Source organism: Alligator sinensis, unplaced genomic scaffold (assembly GCF_000455745.1).
Source record: "Alligator sinensis unplaced genomic scaffold, ASM45574v1 scaffold226_1, whole genome shotgun sequence".
NCBI classification, from domain to species: Eukaryota; Metazoa; Chordata; order Crocodylia; family Alligatoridae; genus Alligator; species Alligator sinensis.
The window spans coordinates 2416130-2433869 of record NW_005842028.1 but is presented as its reverse complement, the minus strand read 5'-3'; the positions used below and the strand labels follow the sequence as shown (position 1 = coordinate 2433869).

Here is a 17740-nt window from a genome sequence, read left to right as displayed (position 1 = left end):
GCAGGAATCCTCTCACCTACCATATGCAATATGTCATTTCTTTTCATTCACTGAACCAAGATGCACTAGTATTTATTATTATAAATCTAGTTGTCATTAATATGGTAAAACCATCTTACCAAGAGCTCAGACACTGCCAAACTGCAGGCAGAATGAAAAGGAATGATGCTTCCCTATATTTCAGTGCACAAACTGCACCTACACGAGCATGGACATTTGGTTCCCCAGGAACAACTGGCAGTGGTACACCTTATGCTGCTGCTAGTTGTCCCCAGGTGACACCTGTGTCACACACCTTGTGGCATGTGGCAAGTTACCCTGGGTGGGGTAGGGCAGCCTGGGGTCCTGAGGAGCTCCTGGGTGCTCCTGCTGCTCAGAGCCTGGCTGGCAGCCAGAGTGTGGCTCTGACCGGCCCGACTCCAGTTTTGAGCGGTGCACTTTGCCCCCGTGTGTGCCACCCCGCTTTTTTTTTTTTTGCACAGGTTTTTTTGGCCCCTGGATATCCAAAAAATTTCTAAGGGTAGAAACAGATATTTTCTTTTATCACCTTTTTGCCACCATAAAAATAATTACGTTGTGTGTATGCTTGTTTGTCCCACAAATGCCCAAAATTTGTGGCTGTGACAAAGATGGTATTAATTTGTGCCACTGTTTAGTGGTGGACATCTATTTGCTTCATGTATGGAGAGCTCAGCCAGCCTAGAGCTGCCTGCATTCCCAACCAGCCCAGACAGGTGCTCCAGGGCCTTGGACAGGATTGGGCCTTGCAAACCTCAGGAAAACATGTTGCCCATTGTCCTGTAAGATTAATGGACAGGATAATGGGTGAAGTGTTTTTTGCTCAGTAAAGTGGATCAGCTGTGACAGCACACATCCTGGCACAGCGGATCCGCTGCATTTGGCAATGCCTATTTCTTATCTAACTGAAATGGCTAGCTGAGCAGAAGTAAGTCTTATGTGTCTACTTGTTTGTCTATAAGAGCACAGGGTAGAAAGGCTGTGTCAGAGGATAAGTTTTTCCCAGGGAACATGGAGCTAGCTGAGGTAGACCCCTGCATGTGGATTTTAGGTGCCTATGCATTATTGTTAAGATCACAGGTTTTTTTCCTGTACTAGGTGTTAGAGAATTGACTCTGCATTGCAATGCTTAATTCTTCAAGTCTTGTTTGTGAATCTAGCCCTCCAGTGAGTTTAGATCACATTCACACTAGATTGTCAAGCCTGAATTTTTTGGTGAAGGATTTTATGTTAAAAAAAATTATTATGTGGGGATTCCACTTGTAAACCAACAAATGACTTATTTCTTAAGATGAGAATCCCAAGATAATATTTAACTTTCTGCATATGCAAAATAGATCATTCAACAATATCAGTCAAGGATTTAAACAAGATCAATGACTCTTCTTATTTCCTTGTGTTAAAGTAGGTCATGCATGAACACTTATCTTCTCCAAAGAACTTGTATCTGGCAGTTTCTTTTGTATTGGTCAGTTTGTACTAAGCAACCAATAACCTTCCTGAGACGCAAGAGAATCAAAGCAGCCAGTCACTGCGTCTAAATATGAATACATCCAGGAAATTGATTAATTGAAACTTTTTTTAATTCACCTATGCCACTACCCTACAAACTTAAAATCTCATGTGTGTCGTAGCTGTTTAATGATTAAACCATAAAATAACAGAAAAAATTAGACGGGACAAAGTAAATCTGCTGCATTTAGTTTGTTTTACAAAGTAAATACAACAGTTTTCTGGTGTTGTTCAAAGCTACTCAGTGGTAAATGTCTTTTGGTCAGAGTCGTATCAGTATTTTTCTTCAAGCACAAGAGCCTTTTTGCCATGCATTGTCAAGTGAGTTTACAATGACAGACTGTAATAGGCTCTGATAAAAGCCTTTTACTTACTTATAGAAATGTTCAGTGATGAATAACTATTTGAGGTTTTTTCCATTTCAGTTTGTCTCTAGATACTTAAATAATAGCCTTTCATGCAACTCAGTGAAAAGCTCCCATAAAACAATAATCTAATAACAGCTTTGAAAGACAGCATGCTACTCATCTGTCTCTGATTCAGTTGGTCTCTAAGGTTTATCTGATTCAGTTGGTCTCTAACCTGCCCTCTAGCTATGTAACGCGTACAAGTAGCAAATTTTACACAACTGGAAGTCATCTTTTCCATGTCTGTGGAGATTCCCAGTCCTTCCTAAAATCAGCTGCTGCGCACTTGCATTACATGGATTCCACTGGAGCTGTTTGTAGGAACGGACTTGGGGAACTGCAACTCTCTTACTAAGAGTCCTGTGAGGGTATCAGTGGCTGAGAAACTATAAGGAACAGGATTTTGTTTGGAAATATCTTCTACTGCCGTATTTTTTTATGCAACTAGGTTTCTCCACTTCAAATGTTCTCTGCTTGGTCTGTAAGTATTTCTGATAACTTCCCTCCCACTCAAAGGGTTTACTGCCCACTTTCCTTTTTAAGTGATCACTTGTTTAATCTCATTAGGTAAACTAATGCCATTTTTAACTGCTGTTTAGCATAGGCTGTATCTGGTTTTTTCCCAGACTGGGGAAGGAAATCTTTCCCAGTCATACAGTTGGTCCAGTAAAAGATATTGCCAAACACATCTGATTGCCAAACACATATATTGCCAAATATCTTCAATAATGATTTGGAGGATGGCATTGAGTGCACACTTAATAAATTTGAAGATGACACTAGGATGGGTGGAGTTGCAGACACCATGGGGATAGGATTAGGATTTAGATGGACCTTGATAAACTGGAGAAATGGTCCAAAATTAATCAAATGTAATTCAATAAGGACAAGTGCCAAGTCCTGCACTTAGGACAGAACAATCACATGCACAGTACAGTCTGGGGAATGACCATTTAGGATGCAGTACTGCAGGAAAGGACTTGGAAATTATAGCTGACCAGAAACTGAATATGAGCCAATGGTGTTCTCTAATTGCAACAAAACAAAACAAAACTAATAGCATGCTGGGCTGTATTAACAGGAGCATCTTGTTTCACTTGCACATCGAAGGGATTGATTCTTCCATTCTGTTCAGTCCTGGAGAGGCCTCACTTGGAGTACTACATCCATTGCACTCCATTTCAGGAAAGATTTCAGGACACTGCATTTCAGGAAAGATGTGGATAAACTAGGAATAATCTGTCAGAGAACAAGAAAAATGATTAGAGGAAAGCAAGACAAGGAAAAGTTGGAAGTACCAGGATTATTTAGCCTGGAAATGAGAAGACTAAGAGAGGATTTGATAACAATCTTCAAATACCTGAAGGGTAGTTAGGAAGAGGATGGTAACAGACCATGGGTGTCCAACTCACTTGGCCCCTTGGGCCAGATTCAGACTGCAGAGCATCTCATGGGCTGGATGAGCCACCTCCAACAGGAGCTTGTCAGTGCAGGTGGAGGAGCTCTGGAACCCAGGACTGAATGCTGCCAATGCTAATTCCCTAGCCCAGCTCTGCCCCTGCTCCTGATTTTTAGTCACCAATGGTGAGCAAATGGTGACCAATGGTGACCAAAAATCCCAAATTCAAGCAGGAGGGCAAAGGGTGGGGGGCAAGCCGCAGCAGCTTTCACACCTTGGGTTCCAGAGCTGTGCCAACATAGAAGCTCCAGTAGCCACACAAACAAGCCCTGCAGGCTGCAATTTACCATTTTTACTTGAATCTAAAACAAGTTTTCCCCCAAGTCAGCATGAGGGAGAAGCCCTTCATCTTAGATTCATGTGCAAAGTAGGGAGGAGGGGCAAGCGCCTGCTGCAGATCTGACTCTGACCCCTCCACAGCAACCTCCTGCCCTCAACTTGTCTTAGCAGCTTCTGTCCATGCTTCTCCCTCGTTACTGTCAGGCACAGTTGGACTCTGGCTGAGGCTGGGTTCCCTGCTGGAGAACAGAGGACATGTCCCCTGCCTGGCCCATCAGCAATGCCAACACTATTGCATGGCTGGCAAGAGCTGTGCTTCAACATGCTGTGCTCCAGGAAGAAACAGAGCCCAGCAGCATGTGACAGTAAGGTGTGGGAGGAGAAACTGGGGAGCAGGGGAAGGGGCAGAGGCTATGGGGAGCTGGGAGTGGTGGGGGCTGGTGGCAGCAAGGGGGACAGGAAGGTGGACCAGCTCCAGACCAGCCAGGACCCGTACACATAGCCCTGACCCTGGCCCACCCTTGTCCTGCTCCAGACTGCCTACCTACAATGAGCAGTGGCATCAGCCAAACAGAAGCTGCTGCTGGACATGGGGGAAAAGCGGACCTTCCCCCTTGCTGCTGCCAGGCCTTTCTTGCTGCAGCCACCTGAAGCCCACACTTGGGCTGCCCTGTGGCTCCTCTCCACTGCCACCACTGCCCCACTGGATGGGATGGAAGCAGCCCCACTTTTTTTGCAGGCCCACCCCAAGAGTCAAACTGTAACTTGAACCCTGGCCAGAAGTGGTGGTGACAGTAGTAGAGAGGAGCCACAGGGCAGCCTGGGCATGAGCTCTGGGCGGCTGCAGCAAGAAGAGCCCAGCAGTGGCAAAGGGGAGGCAGCCGTTTTTCCCCTGTGCTCAGCAGCAGCTTCTGCCCTGACACCGCCACTACTGTCGCTGCTCATTGTGGGTAGGTGATCCAGCGTGGGTGCAGGGCAGGCCAGGGTTGGAACTGTGCACACAGGTCTCAGCTGGTCTGTTCCAGTCATGGTTGATCCAGAGCAGGCATGGGACAGCCCAGATTGGAGCTGTGCACAGAGGTCTCTGCCAGTACCATGGGGCTGGGACCAGTGGCAGCCCAAAGGAGCCACCACCACCTGGGCTGTCAAAAATGCAGTCCAGCTGTAGAGCCACCCCAACCCTGCTGTGTGCCTGAGGGCAGCGGGACACACCACAGGCTGGACAGCACCTGGGCAAGGCAGGACCAAGGGACCCGCTACGGGCCAGACAAAATCCCTCCATGGGCCAGATCCAGCCTGCGGGTTGTATTTTGCCCACCCCTGTGCTACAGCCATCTCAGCCCCTGCCACCACTCCTTCCAACCAAGGCAAGCCCCTGGTTGGTATGCCTCTACCCAGAAGTGCTATGTTTAATAACAAAATTCAGATCCCCTCCCCTCCACGTTTAGAGCTAACCTAGCTCCTCTCTCAAGTATTTTGATCATGGCACGAAAATGGTTCTAAGTCAATTCTAAGACTCTAGGCCCCATTAAATTGCCAGTAAACAAAGTCACATTTTCTGCCCTGACTTTTGGGTAGTTGTTCACACAAGGCTTCACAGCATAGACTACAATGCACTCAACAAACTAAAGTGGAAATAAAGTAAAACTCCAAAATATGGACAGGTTTTAAATGCCACAGCTGTGGGGATGCTGGATCATATCTATGACTTGCTGAAGCTTTTTTTGTTTGTTTAGCTGTCTGACTGTCACAAACTGTCTGGTATGATTATGAGCAGCTTTTCTTTTTTGGTTTCTGTAAGATGGGTAATGCAACATCTTAAGCCTGTCAGTCAGCAGCTGCTCTAATTAAAACAGCCCACCTTCACGTGTATTAAGCCTCCTGTCCCCCTCCTCCTGCCTGCATTTTGAAATGGCTGCAGGGGAGCTTTAATTAAAGCTCATACAACAAGCTTTAATTTAAGCGCCCCATAGCCATTTTAAAATGGGGGGCACTTAATACACGGAACAGTGAGGCGATACTGGAGTGTTCTAATTAGAACGTGGAGCGGACTCAATTAACAGAATCTGCTCCAGCTCATTCTAATTAGAACACAAATCAGCACATCTATAGGCAGCCATAATTCTCACTGTGCCAGCCACTATGTCAGAGACTGATAGCTGTCTTACTCTGCACAGCTGACACTTGTCTACAGGTGAGTAGGCCTAATTTACACCACTTGCACACCTCCATGTTGGAGTTTGGCTATCTAAATTTAAACCTAGTGGTTCATTTTTCATTCCTTCTGTGTCTCCTGAGAGGCCCATTTTCTTTAATTTAACCTGAGAGTTCAGTATTTTTTAAAGTGATTAAATATGGTAACAAGTAATAAAAAAACAAAACTATCATTGTTCTTTGACCTCATTACTGATCCAGAAAATTTTGCCTCTAAATGTAACATACCTATTGAGGCTTTTAAAATAGATGCTGGCATGTTAGTTAACATAAGAGGCTGGATGGATCAGAAAGCCAAAAAGAATGGAGAATATGCCAGAAAAACAAAATTTGGTAAACTGCAATTCAGACATCTTTTGCAGTTGACCAGCTGACTGCCTGAATTAAATATTGAAACTGCTTGAGGAGGCGGAGTACAAAATGAAAGGCTGACTATCCAAAAAAAACCCAAACATGCTTATGCATTTCCATTTGAGCAAGCAAATACTATGACCAATTGTTCAGGCAAATCACTTACTTCCCCATATTTTAAATGCAACTAATAGTGTTATTTGCATATGTCGACACTTGATTTTCCACTTGACATTCTTAGTCATCCATATTATTATCTCTAACAATAATATACTATTCTAAAACACCATGTAATTCTTAAGCAGTTGTCTTGGAACTGTCATACCAATTCATTTTTCATTACCAGCTGAAAAAATCCTGTGGTACATACTGTGGCTAGACATAGGATTCAATAGAGGTCATGAAAATTATACTAGTTCAGTGGTGGCCAACCTGCGGCACATGTGCTATAAGCTTCACAGGCAGCCTCTGCACAGCAGATCAGGGAGGGGGTAGACCACACAGCAACAGATAGGGTAGGCTGCAAAAATCAGAGCAGGATATTAGGCAGGGAACAGAAAACAAAGCAGCAGATTGGACAAGGGAAAGGGGCTGGGGTGGCACTCAGGGAGGTCATGGTGCTTAATTTGTGGCACACCTGCCAAAATGGTTTTATGGCCTCATACCATACTAGTTTTTTAGAACAGGTTTTCTATACCAAAACAACAGAAAGAGTAAAAATTAAGCTGATCAAATGGTTCCAATTCAAAGGACACAGTCATGCAGAAGGCATGACAAATGGACATGTCTTCTGTGTAAAAGGAAGCATTAATTGATGGCTACGTTTATACAAAATGATTCCACAGTTTTGCACACCATTCACATTCCATCAAGAACTGGTCTGCAAGCAGGAAAATCTACCAGGTACAGGAAGGGAGCAGGAACTCTACATGTCAGCATTGTCCAACTGCATCTGAATTATTACTAAAAATGAATGCACGTGGCTGTCACCATGAAATTCATTCTCCTGTTTATGTATAAATTAGAGGTGCACTGATACATCAGTCTGATATTGGATTGGCACCAATATAAAGAAAATTGATCGTATCAGAAATCAGCCTGATTTGGCTGATAAATGCCCATGTGTGAGCACCACCACAGTGCAGCACGTAGGTGGTGAGGAGCACAGCCCAGCAGCTTGGAGATCTGCGTGCAGCTGATAAGTCTGGTGTGGTGAAAGGGGAGGAGGGAGGGAAGGGGCATGGGGGGCAGATTGAGGTACCCCACGGTGAGGGAGGAGTGGGGCTGGTGCAGGGGTTGGGGCAAGCACTGCCCAGCCATGGCTGGACACAGGACTGAGCCATAGCTCATTTGGTGGGTGTGGGGAAGAGGACGGGGTGGCTTCCGCTGCTGCATGCCACTCATTTAGGAGCCACTTGTCTGGCACTCATTTGGTGGCTTCTGCAGCTAGTCCAGGAGGGCATGGGGGAGGGAGGCGTATGACCCCAGATCTGCAAAGCAGGGCTGGATGGGGCGAGGCTGCATGAGGTTCTTCCTGGCCTGCCCAGCCCTCTGCAGATCCAGGGGCACATGCCCCCCGTGCTCTCCTGGACAAGCAGTGGGAACAGCAGCAGGAGCCACTGGATGAGCAGGTGAGTGCTGAACCAGCAGCTCCTGGACAAACAGCGCACAGCAGCAGGAGCCACCCCTCCTCCCCACGCCCCCTGAATGAGCCATGGCTCTATCCTGTGCCCACCCAACCCCAACTGGGAGGCACTTGTCCCAGCCCCTGCCCCAGCCCCACTCTTCCTTCACTGCGGGGGGCCTTGATCTTCCCCCCACAAGCCCCTTCCCTTTCCCCTCCCCTTCCACTACACCAGACTTACCAGCTGCATGCAGCTTTCCAAGGTGCGAGGCTGGTATCAGAAATCAGATCAGTATTGATGATATGCCTCCTTCAAAATTGACTATCAGCCCCAAAATCTCTATTGGTGCACCCCTAGTTTAAATGAAGGGAGGACAGTTTTTGCTTCTGAAATCCACATATTTTCTCCTCAAAGCCCCCAGAAGTCTGACAACAAGCAAATGAACAGCCATTCACTTTTGATTCTGAAAATGCAGCCACATGCAGTGGTCCAGGCTGGAAGCTGGAGAGCACTAGAGCATACCTCCCTGCTGGGTTGGAGCAAACAGCTTGGGCTAAGGCTCACCCACCCACCCTGTGGGGGGGGGGGGGGGGTTGTGGGGGAAGTGCAAAGCATCCTGGCATGCTGGAGGACTGCAAGTTAACTTGAATCTAGAGGGGATCTGGGACAGAAGTTCAGTAAACCAATTTAACCTAAATGAGTTAAGTCTGATGCTATATCCATCCAGGTTTATCTTAAGCTGGTTTGGGCCATTTTGAAAGCAGTTTATAGGCACTGAACTTCTGTTGTGTTACAGATCTGAACTGGTTTCCAATCCTTATACTGGTTTATTTGTAATTTCTGTCCCTAGTCTAGGAGTTGAGAGTGCTCAGACAGTGGTCAGGTCCTCTCAGATTTGGGCCTAAAACTAACATACAATTCACTTGCTTAAGATCTTACAGCACATGATCCTTTTGCAGTGCTGCAAACACTTCTTATGAGGCTGAGGAGGGTATGAATGAAATATGTGAGTGGATCTTCTGTTACTCCTGGATGCTTATGTAGAATAAATTGGCAATTGCAGATGATATCAGTGGCAATTTGGTATTTTTTGTGCAACTTCTGAAGTAAGCTTAAAAACCTAAACAAGAGGAAAAAGCAAAGCATATGTTTAACATTTGAATAGTACTGTTTTCATGGGACGTCAGAAAGAGAAGTACAGTATATATACACTGCACCATTTTCCTCTGAGTAAAAGATGAGTATGATTAATGCAAGGGTTGATGAAGAGAGAGCAAATGAAAGCGTCATGAAGAGAGAGCTTTTTTCTGTACTTGAAGGACCTCATTCGAAGCCCACTGAAGTTAATGGAAAGACTCCCTTGCTTCAGTTGTTGAGCTTCTCTTCATTGTCTTAATATAGAGATTGGCAGCCTTTTGCCACTGTGGACTGCTGTTTGTTACCTAGCCCCTGCTGCAGGCTACACCTCTACATCCCCTGGCAATCAGCAGCTGCTGTGAAGGGTATAGCTAGAAAAAGACTGCTCCCAGGATCCTGGTGATGCCTCCCCTGCATCAGCAGAGAGCACTGAACACACGTAGACAATAAGTCGGACCTTGAGGACCTTGGCCTGTCACTGTGGCTAAAGTGCGCTGCTGATTCCCTGCACCGCTGCCAGCTGGGTCCATTGTATTCATAGGCCAGATCCTGCTTGTGAGCTGTAGGTTACCAACCCCTATCTTAATGAATGTTAGCCAAAAGCCAGTTTTCACTAACTCCTAGGATTACCAGAATCTGATCCTCCAACTTGAAATCTGTTGTCATTCATTCAGACAAAATCAGCAGGTCTGTAAGAAATGGCAAAATCCAGTAGTTCTCAAGTATGGGTTTTCCTAAAGTAGCAATTCTGTAATTATCTTGTTCACTTTCCTTTATTATGAAAGCTTAAAATGAATTCCACAAGTTAACTACGTGCTGTATAAACAAAAAAGTACTTCCTCTTGTTTGTTTTAAACCTCCTGATAACTGTATTTCTGGGACTTAGTGAATAATAGTTTCTATTTACTTTATCTATACATCATATCTTTGAGAGGAAGACCAGAACTGCACACAGGATTTAAGATGTAGGCACACCATTGTTATGCCAGTGTACATTTAAATTTTCTAAGATGTCCAAGCTGAGTGGTAACAGCTAGTTCAGAGCCCACCACTGTGTGTATATAGTTGATGTCATTTTCCATGTGTGTATTATTTTGCCCTTTAGCATCTTTCATGAAACATTTCACAACCCCTTTTTTACTTCCCTTATTTACACTTGATGTTTGACCTGCCAGAGTTCATGCATTTTTTTATATTTTCCCCATGTAGACGCACCTTCCATTTTTTGACCAGTGCCTTTTTTGCCTTCAGTTACCTGCTTAGTTCTTCTATTAAACTATGAAGGGGGTGAGGGGGATTAGACTGTTTGTGACATGTTTTGTGTTGTATACACTTTTTCTGATATTCTAATATGATGTTTAAATGGCTTCGATGTTTAAATGGCTTCAAGACTCCCTGCAGGCCTTTTACCTTCTTTACTGTTCCATTTAACCTCTTTCTAACTAGCTTCCTCATTTGTGTATAGTTTCCATTTTTAAAGTTCAATATAAGTAGTAGATTTTTGTTTTTTGGCTTACTCCTTCCTGCTAATGTGTTGCATATGATTGTATTATGATCATGATTACACAGCGGCTTACCCACAGATAACCAGGTCCTGTGTACTTGTCAGTATTAGGTCTAGAATTGCTTCTCCTCTTTTAAGTTCCAGAACTAGTTCTTCTAGAAAGCAGTCATATATTGTATCCAGAAATGTTCTTTCTGCATCTCGCTCCAACAAGGAATTTACCCAGTCTATCCAAGGATAATTGAAATCTCCAATTATTATTGCATGTTCTACTTTTGCAGCTTCTCTCATCTCTCTTAGCATTTCATAATTAGCTTTGCTACCATGATCAGGTGATCAGCATCACAACACGAGTACTATGTTTCTTTTACTTAAACATAGACCATCTTCACACAGCATTTCTATGGTACTTTTTCATTTCAGTTAAGATTTTTGTGTGTTACCATCTGTGCTATCTTTAACATACAGTGCTATTTCCTCTATTCCCCCAAACCGTCCTACTCTTTTGTTCCTGTATAGACTTTTACTGTGGTATCGCAGTATCCCATTGATTGTCATCTTTCCACCAAGCCTCCAAAACGCTTATTATGGCAATATTGTCATTTAATGCCAGGCATTCTAATTAGCCCATCTGATTTTTAAGACATCTGGCACTTGTGTAGAAGCACTTACATTTTGTCCATGCAGACTTACCCTCACCATCATTTGCACTTAAGTTTCCTCCTTCCTTCCTATCTTTTTTCAAGAGGATATAAAATTTTTATGACCTCCGCCTTAGATGGTGAATCTGTCTAAATCAAGTTACCTTGAAAACCCTCTTGTTAGCTTTGCACTCCCCAGTGAGATCCCTCTATATATTTTGCCTCTGCTTTGGTACTGGCAATTACTTTGAAGCCACATTACCTGGCAAACAGCCCTGTTCACTGGTTCCTGCTGGTCCTCAAAGGGACTAGCTTTCAGATTCTCTGGCTCACATCAGCCCTGCCCCTTTATTAAAGTACTAGTTTTTGCCCAAATATGCATACCCCAATGAAGTCTCCCCCAGCACACCAACCTCATCACTATTCAGTATACTGAATGTTACCTTGGGTGCACCTACATGTATGCTTTAATGCACATTCATCTATTTTAATGCTCTAATTAAAGCGCCAGGAACATCTATTGTATTAGCATCCCTGTGCTGAAAAATGGCAGCAGGGGCACTTTAACTAAAGTGAATGCTTTTTAAGTGACCTTTAGTTCACTTCATTCAGCGAGTTCCCAGAGCATGTGTATAAATGCCCAGAGGTACTAGATTTCATGTGCATTAGCTAAAGTGCATTAATGCATGTGTAGATGCATCCACTGTAACTTAAGGTATTAACAACCTCTGCTGTTAAACACCAGATCTTTTAGCCTGTGTATTTCTAGAGTGAAGATATAAGGTAAAGTTGGTGAATCAGAAGAAATTGTGGGCTCTCAAGGAGTACTCCTTAAGGTGATTTAGTGAATTCATAATAAAGGTTGTTATTTCAGTTGGGTAACTCCTAAATGGTTTCTAAGTAACTGGATTAAATACTTTATTCAGTCCACAGGACTTTATAAATAGGTAAATATAAATTAATTGTTTAGGTTAAGTGTCCTAAGTGTTTAAGTTATCCATGATAAACCCAACAGAACTCACCAACACTTTAATGAAATTACCTTGCCCTCTGTGAACTGTTTTAGTTATCTATATCAGGACAAGATATGTTACTGGCATGGGAATTAATATCTTTTGGACTTAATTTACCTAAGAACGGGGCAGGGCTCAGTGGGCAAACCAACTTTCTAAGATGTTGAAAGCTTGCTACAGAGAGATACGTGAAAGAGATCATAACTGGAGTGGCCATGACTTACCATTTATCTCCAGTATTGGGGGGGAAGGGGTGGGGGGTTGTAACTTGTTTTTCTTTAGTTATAATAATCATTTTGAACATCTTTCTTTGATTGATTACTGTGTTCCCCCAGGCATTGTTAGAACCTTGTGTGGCTAAAATAGTACAGCATCACTGAACTGGCAGGAAAAAAAAAAGTTACAGTACTAAGATTTGAACCATACTATTTCTTATTTGTCTAAACTATGAATCTTTGGTGTTTGAGGAGATAGAATTAGCAACTTTGGCACTCAGCACCTTGAAGTGCTTCCCTCGAGTGTGCTGCTATCTCATCAAAGTACAGTGCAGAGACCTGAATGTCTGAGTATAATTAAACTGTTGCTGCATTAGACAGATTTTTGGTTCTAGTTTTGATGTATTATTTTCAATCTTTGCACTTTTCAGAAGGATCATGGATATGAGGACACTATAAATGAGGAAGGCTCCAGCAATCATTCCCTCAGAAACAGGAATTTACAAAATGGGGATAATGTGCATACTATCCAGGTAAGAGGTCTTTTTTTTCCTTCATATAAAAAATTATCCATTCACTAAAATAATTCAGAACCACAAACCTAATAGGACTTAAAATACTGCCAAGACATACAATGAATAGTCACCTGTGAAAATCCATCTAAGACTGAATTAATAACTTAGAACTGGAATCTGCTAAGGGATAGGCAAGTTAGTTCTGTTCTCCATAGGCAAGTTAGTTCTGAAATCTGTAAAAATCATCATGAAATTAAGTTGACTTCCAGGAGTCATATAAATGTTTTATAATTTCTTAATATCTTCATGCAAATTATGGATAAATCATCAACATGCTAGTCATGATGAAAAGTATAGGCAAAGAAATAAGATGGAGAGGGTAGAAGGAGCTCGGTGAACAACTGTTCACCAAGGCACCCTTGGGGAAAACCAGGAGTAGTGGCCACAAACTCCTGGAAGACCGTTTCAGGCTTAACACTAGGAAAAAATTCTTCACAGTCAGGGTGTCTAGACTGTGGAATAAACTCCCCCCAAAGGTGGTGCAATCCCCTACCCTGGAAATCTTCAAGAGGAGACTGGATGGTCACCTCGCTGGGGTCACCTGACCCCAGTTGTCTTTCTTGTCTAGTGCAGAAGGGCTGGACCTGATGATCTTCTGAGGTCCCTTCCAGCCCCTAACAATCTATGAATCTATGAGTACATTAATCCAAAGGTTTTGAATAGACTGACAGCCCCCTTAAATGCCAGGAATCGCAATGCCTGGAGTGCTTTCAGTGCTGGGAGCTGTAGCACCTGAGTTTTGGGATCTATGGCACCCAGAGCTTCCTAAGTGTCAGAAGCCCCAGTATCTGGAGCTCCCTGAGCACTGGGAACCCTATTGTGCTAGTAATGGGGAAGAGGCAGCAGCAGCGAGGGTGCTGAGGGGATCATTGGGGGCAGAAGATCATTTTGAGATGATGGAGGACTGACAACCCATACAGACTTCTGGTAGAACAAAATGGTACAAAACAGTACCTGTTCCCTTCAAGTCCTATTTTGTCAGGCTTGGGAGTATTTTATCCCACATGTACATCTATACAGCCTTTGAAACATTTCCAATGCTATGTTTATCCACATTGTCACATTACGATATGGTGGACTTATTTGATACCATGAAGATGAAAGCCAGAAAACAGATTCTATTCCAAGTTTATATTTTTACATTTTAAGTGGGTAAAAATAGACTTCAGGAGACTTAGGTAGGGTGCTTGACTTTATGCTGGGCAATTACCTAATCTAGCATTTCCTTAAAACGAGTGTGATAATTTCCTGTGTGACAGGAGTACTAGCAAGATAAAATCCTTTAATAATTGAGATATACACTCACATACTCTGAAGATGATGGCCACATAAATAAGGGTGGTAAGAAAAGGTGTGTTTCATTTTTTTTCTGCAGTAGAAAATGACAATGAAAACGAACATTTTCATAAAACAGGAAGGTCTCTGCTAAAAGCTGAATGTTTTTTAGCCAAAAGCTGTTGAAAAAATATCCTGTTTTGCACAGTTTAGGCTTAGAGTGCTTTGCCCTGTTTTGGACACCGCATTTTAAGACAGTTGTAGAGAAACTGGACAGGATAAAGATGTTAGTGATGAAGAGAATAAAGAAATTGGAATGCAAGTTGTACAAGGAAAGGGTGAAGGAATTAGATACATTTAGTCTTGAAAAAGGAGATGCAAGCTTGCATTATCAGGTTTTTTAACATTTGAAAGGTTGCCATAAAGAAGAAGAAAAATTGTTCTCCATTCCTACAGAAAGCAGGACAAGAGTCAAAGCATTTAACTACAGCAAAACGGATTTATATTTAAAAAATCCTAACTGTAAAATCAGTAGGACAATGGAACAAGCTGCTTCATGAACTTGTGGATCCATCTTCTTTGGAGGATATCAAGAAGCAGCTAGATAGGCATCTCTGGTTGTTTTCAGAACAAGAAATCTTGTATTTGTGGAGGGACTTGGACTAGATGACTGTTGAGGTCCCTTCCAAACCTATGAGTCGATATTTCTAAAACTTCAAGTTTTTCATTTTCCACTGAACAACAATATTTTTTTTGGAAAGCAGCCACTTTCCCTAAAAATTCTCCTTAGTCAAAAACCCAATTTTCGGGATAAGAAAAGTTTGAATGGAGTTTTTCAGCCAGCCCTTTGTACACAACCACATTGGAAATTCTTGAGCATTGTATGCCTGAAGCAGGAACAATTAATTTGAGAATCATGGGAGAAAATAGATCTCAATGGATCTTGCTACCCCTTTTTATAGAATTTCATTTACTATATGGTTACAAAGCTATTAGGCCTAATTGCCAGAAATTCCAACTCTCCTGAATGCCATTTCTAGGATTTTGGCTGGCCTGTTCACAGGAAATAAAGGGAGGGCATGGACATTTCTTGAACCCACTTCTCCTAAGTCCCTGGCATATCTGAACTAAGTCAGAAACGTCCTGGCTCTTTTATTTCCCTTGATGCCTAAGGATGTTATTCCATTAATATATTATCCAAGCATAAGGAAGGGGGAAACTGAATGCAACACAATCGCCTTGCATATTCTGTGTAAAGCAGGAGTGTAAAACATGGCCCAAGAACCCATGGAGCCATTTGATCCAGCCCACAGGTCGCTGCACTGATCTCATGCACCAACCCTGGCCCCGCACACTGTATGAAACACGGAGGCTACAGGCAGCACAGGGGGTAAGCCCAAGATCCAGCATGAAGCCAGACCACACATGCCATGTTCAGGGTTGGGTCCAGCCTGCTCACTGTGGGGAGCATGTGCCCCATGCCAGCCCTATGCCGCATGCAGCATGCACAGCTAGATTAGCCTCGCATCCAGCACCCACAACCCTTGGGATGTGTTGCTGGCATGGCTCCCATGGCCAGCACACAGTGTACACTGCCCATGGTGTGTGGGCTGAACCCAATGCTTAATGCAGCACAGGGGGTCCAAGGCTCAGGCTGTATACAGGCCCTGGGCCAACCCCCTGTGCTGTCTGCAGTGCTGGGTCCAGCCCACACACTGTACACACCTTGTGCTGGCCCCAGGAGCTGGCATGCGCTGTATGCAACACACGGGCTGAACCTGGTGCCACAGCCAGTCCACAGAGGGCCAGTCCTAGTCCAGCCCACAGACCTGCTCAGGGATATCATCCAGCCTGGATGATCATGCAGGGCTGGATGATTTGGACACCGCTGGTATAGAGTATTACCTAATTATTACACCATGCATGCAGTCACCAAATTATGTTTTAGATGCAAATGTATATTGAGAACCTGTATGGCTACCAAACCCTACATAGCATACGAGGAGTGGCATGATTCAGGTATGATCTTGCTTTTATTTTCCAATGAATGCCCCTCCCCTTCCATCTTCCCAAAAAAGGAATCAAGTTGAAGGAATCAGGGCAAGTAATGTATAATATTACAGTTCCACAAAGCTACAAGGGTGTTCAAGGGCTTTCATAGACATCTGAATAAACAGGGCTGAGAGAGATCTGTATCCAAGCAGTTTTGGACTGTCCTATAAAAAGGGAAATGGCAGCTTCAGAACACACACTATTTTTTCTACATACCATTTTAATTTTTCCCAGAGTTAAATTATTTAATATTTCCTCCCTTCATTAATTTTAGCTTTGATCTGTTCTGCTTCAAATAGTCTCATTGGAAACTAATTTATGACATTCCAGTACTTATAAGAGGCGGCAGAAAATCAGATCGAAGGGGAAAGAAAAAGCGCTGACAGGTCTTGATTTATAAACTAATTCTGTAAGTGCAATTGACATAAATATTTATGGCATGCAAAGTCTAAAATTACTCAACTTATAATCACTTTCACCTTTTAGCCAAATTAAATAAAAGTTCCTCTTTGGCTGGGTCAGTATATATTTTAAAGAAGTCTTGCTCCATTACATAATTTCACACTACAACATCACCAGACACACACCAAGTAATATACAATTTATTCTTTTAATTTATTCCTTTCATGCATTAAAATAGCTGCACACTGAAAATTAGGACACAAGCAACATCTGGATACTGTTTTATATTAAGGAAAATTAAGTTAATTGTATGAAAAACTTTCCTTCCTTCATAGTTTTCAGTAGGCATAAAAAACAAAAAGCCTCCCATATGCATTTCACTACTCTAGCAGTGTAACAGGACCTTAAAGAGGGTGTATATCTAATGTGTCTCAAGTTGGAGGGACCCTCTGTAAATCAGATCAGGCTCAAGAGCTGTAACTCAACTTCATGAATAAATCTAGCATTTGAACACAAAAGGCAGTATTTTGACACTGCTACTAGCTGTTGGTTAGGTGCTGTTCAAAACACTTGAAGGGATAAGAAGGAAAAGCAATGTTGTGCCATGCTGAATAAACCCCCTTAAAAACAAGAAAAAAAATATAAAGGTGTACATGAGCTGGAACTTTGACGGAGAAGGAGTACACTTGTTAAAAAAGGTAGGAAACCCCTGCCCTAAATAATCAAGTCAAGCATTAGGCCTGTGCAAATAGGGAAGTTTTCAGTTCGGTTTCCGATTCGGAGGACAATGATTTGATTCGTTGATTCAAATCACTGTCCCCATTCAATTTGGCCAAATCATAATCAGAGAGTTGGTGCTGATTTGCCACTGATTCGGGGATTCAGATCGGCTGGGGAGAGGCAGGCACAGCTGGGCCAAGTAGAGGGGGATTATCCCCGCTGCCCCCCATGCTGTGCGGGGGGCTCTACCACAAGCCCCCAGAGGCCCTGATCACCCCTGCTACAGCTACAGCCGGGGATGGGGCCAGGCAGGGCAGCCATGGGGGCTTCTCCTCCAGCTG

General features: G+C 43.2%; 1 protein-coding gene across 1 annotated transcript in view; it reads left to right on the top strand.

Annotated features, from left to right (window-relative positions):
• Positions 1-17740, top strand: part of SLC28A3 (solute carrier family 28 member 3) — a 93310-nt gene that overhangs the window by 14793 nt on the left and 60777 nt on the right. The window contains exon 3 of the mRNA XM_006022301.3: positions 12807-12908. Coding sequence (XP_006022363.1) covers positions 12807-12908 — 102 coding nt within the window. The remainder of the gene's footprint in view (positions 1-12806; positions 12909-17740) is intronic.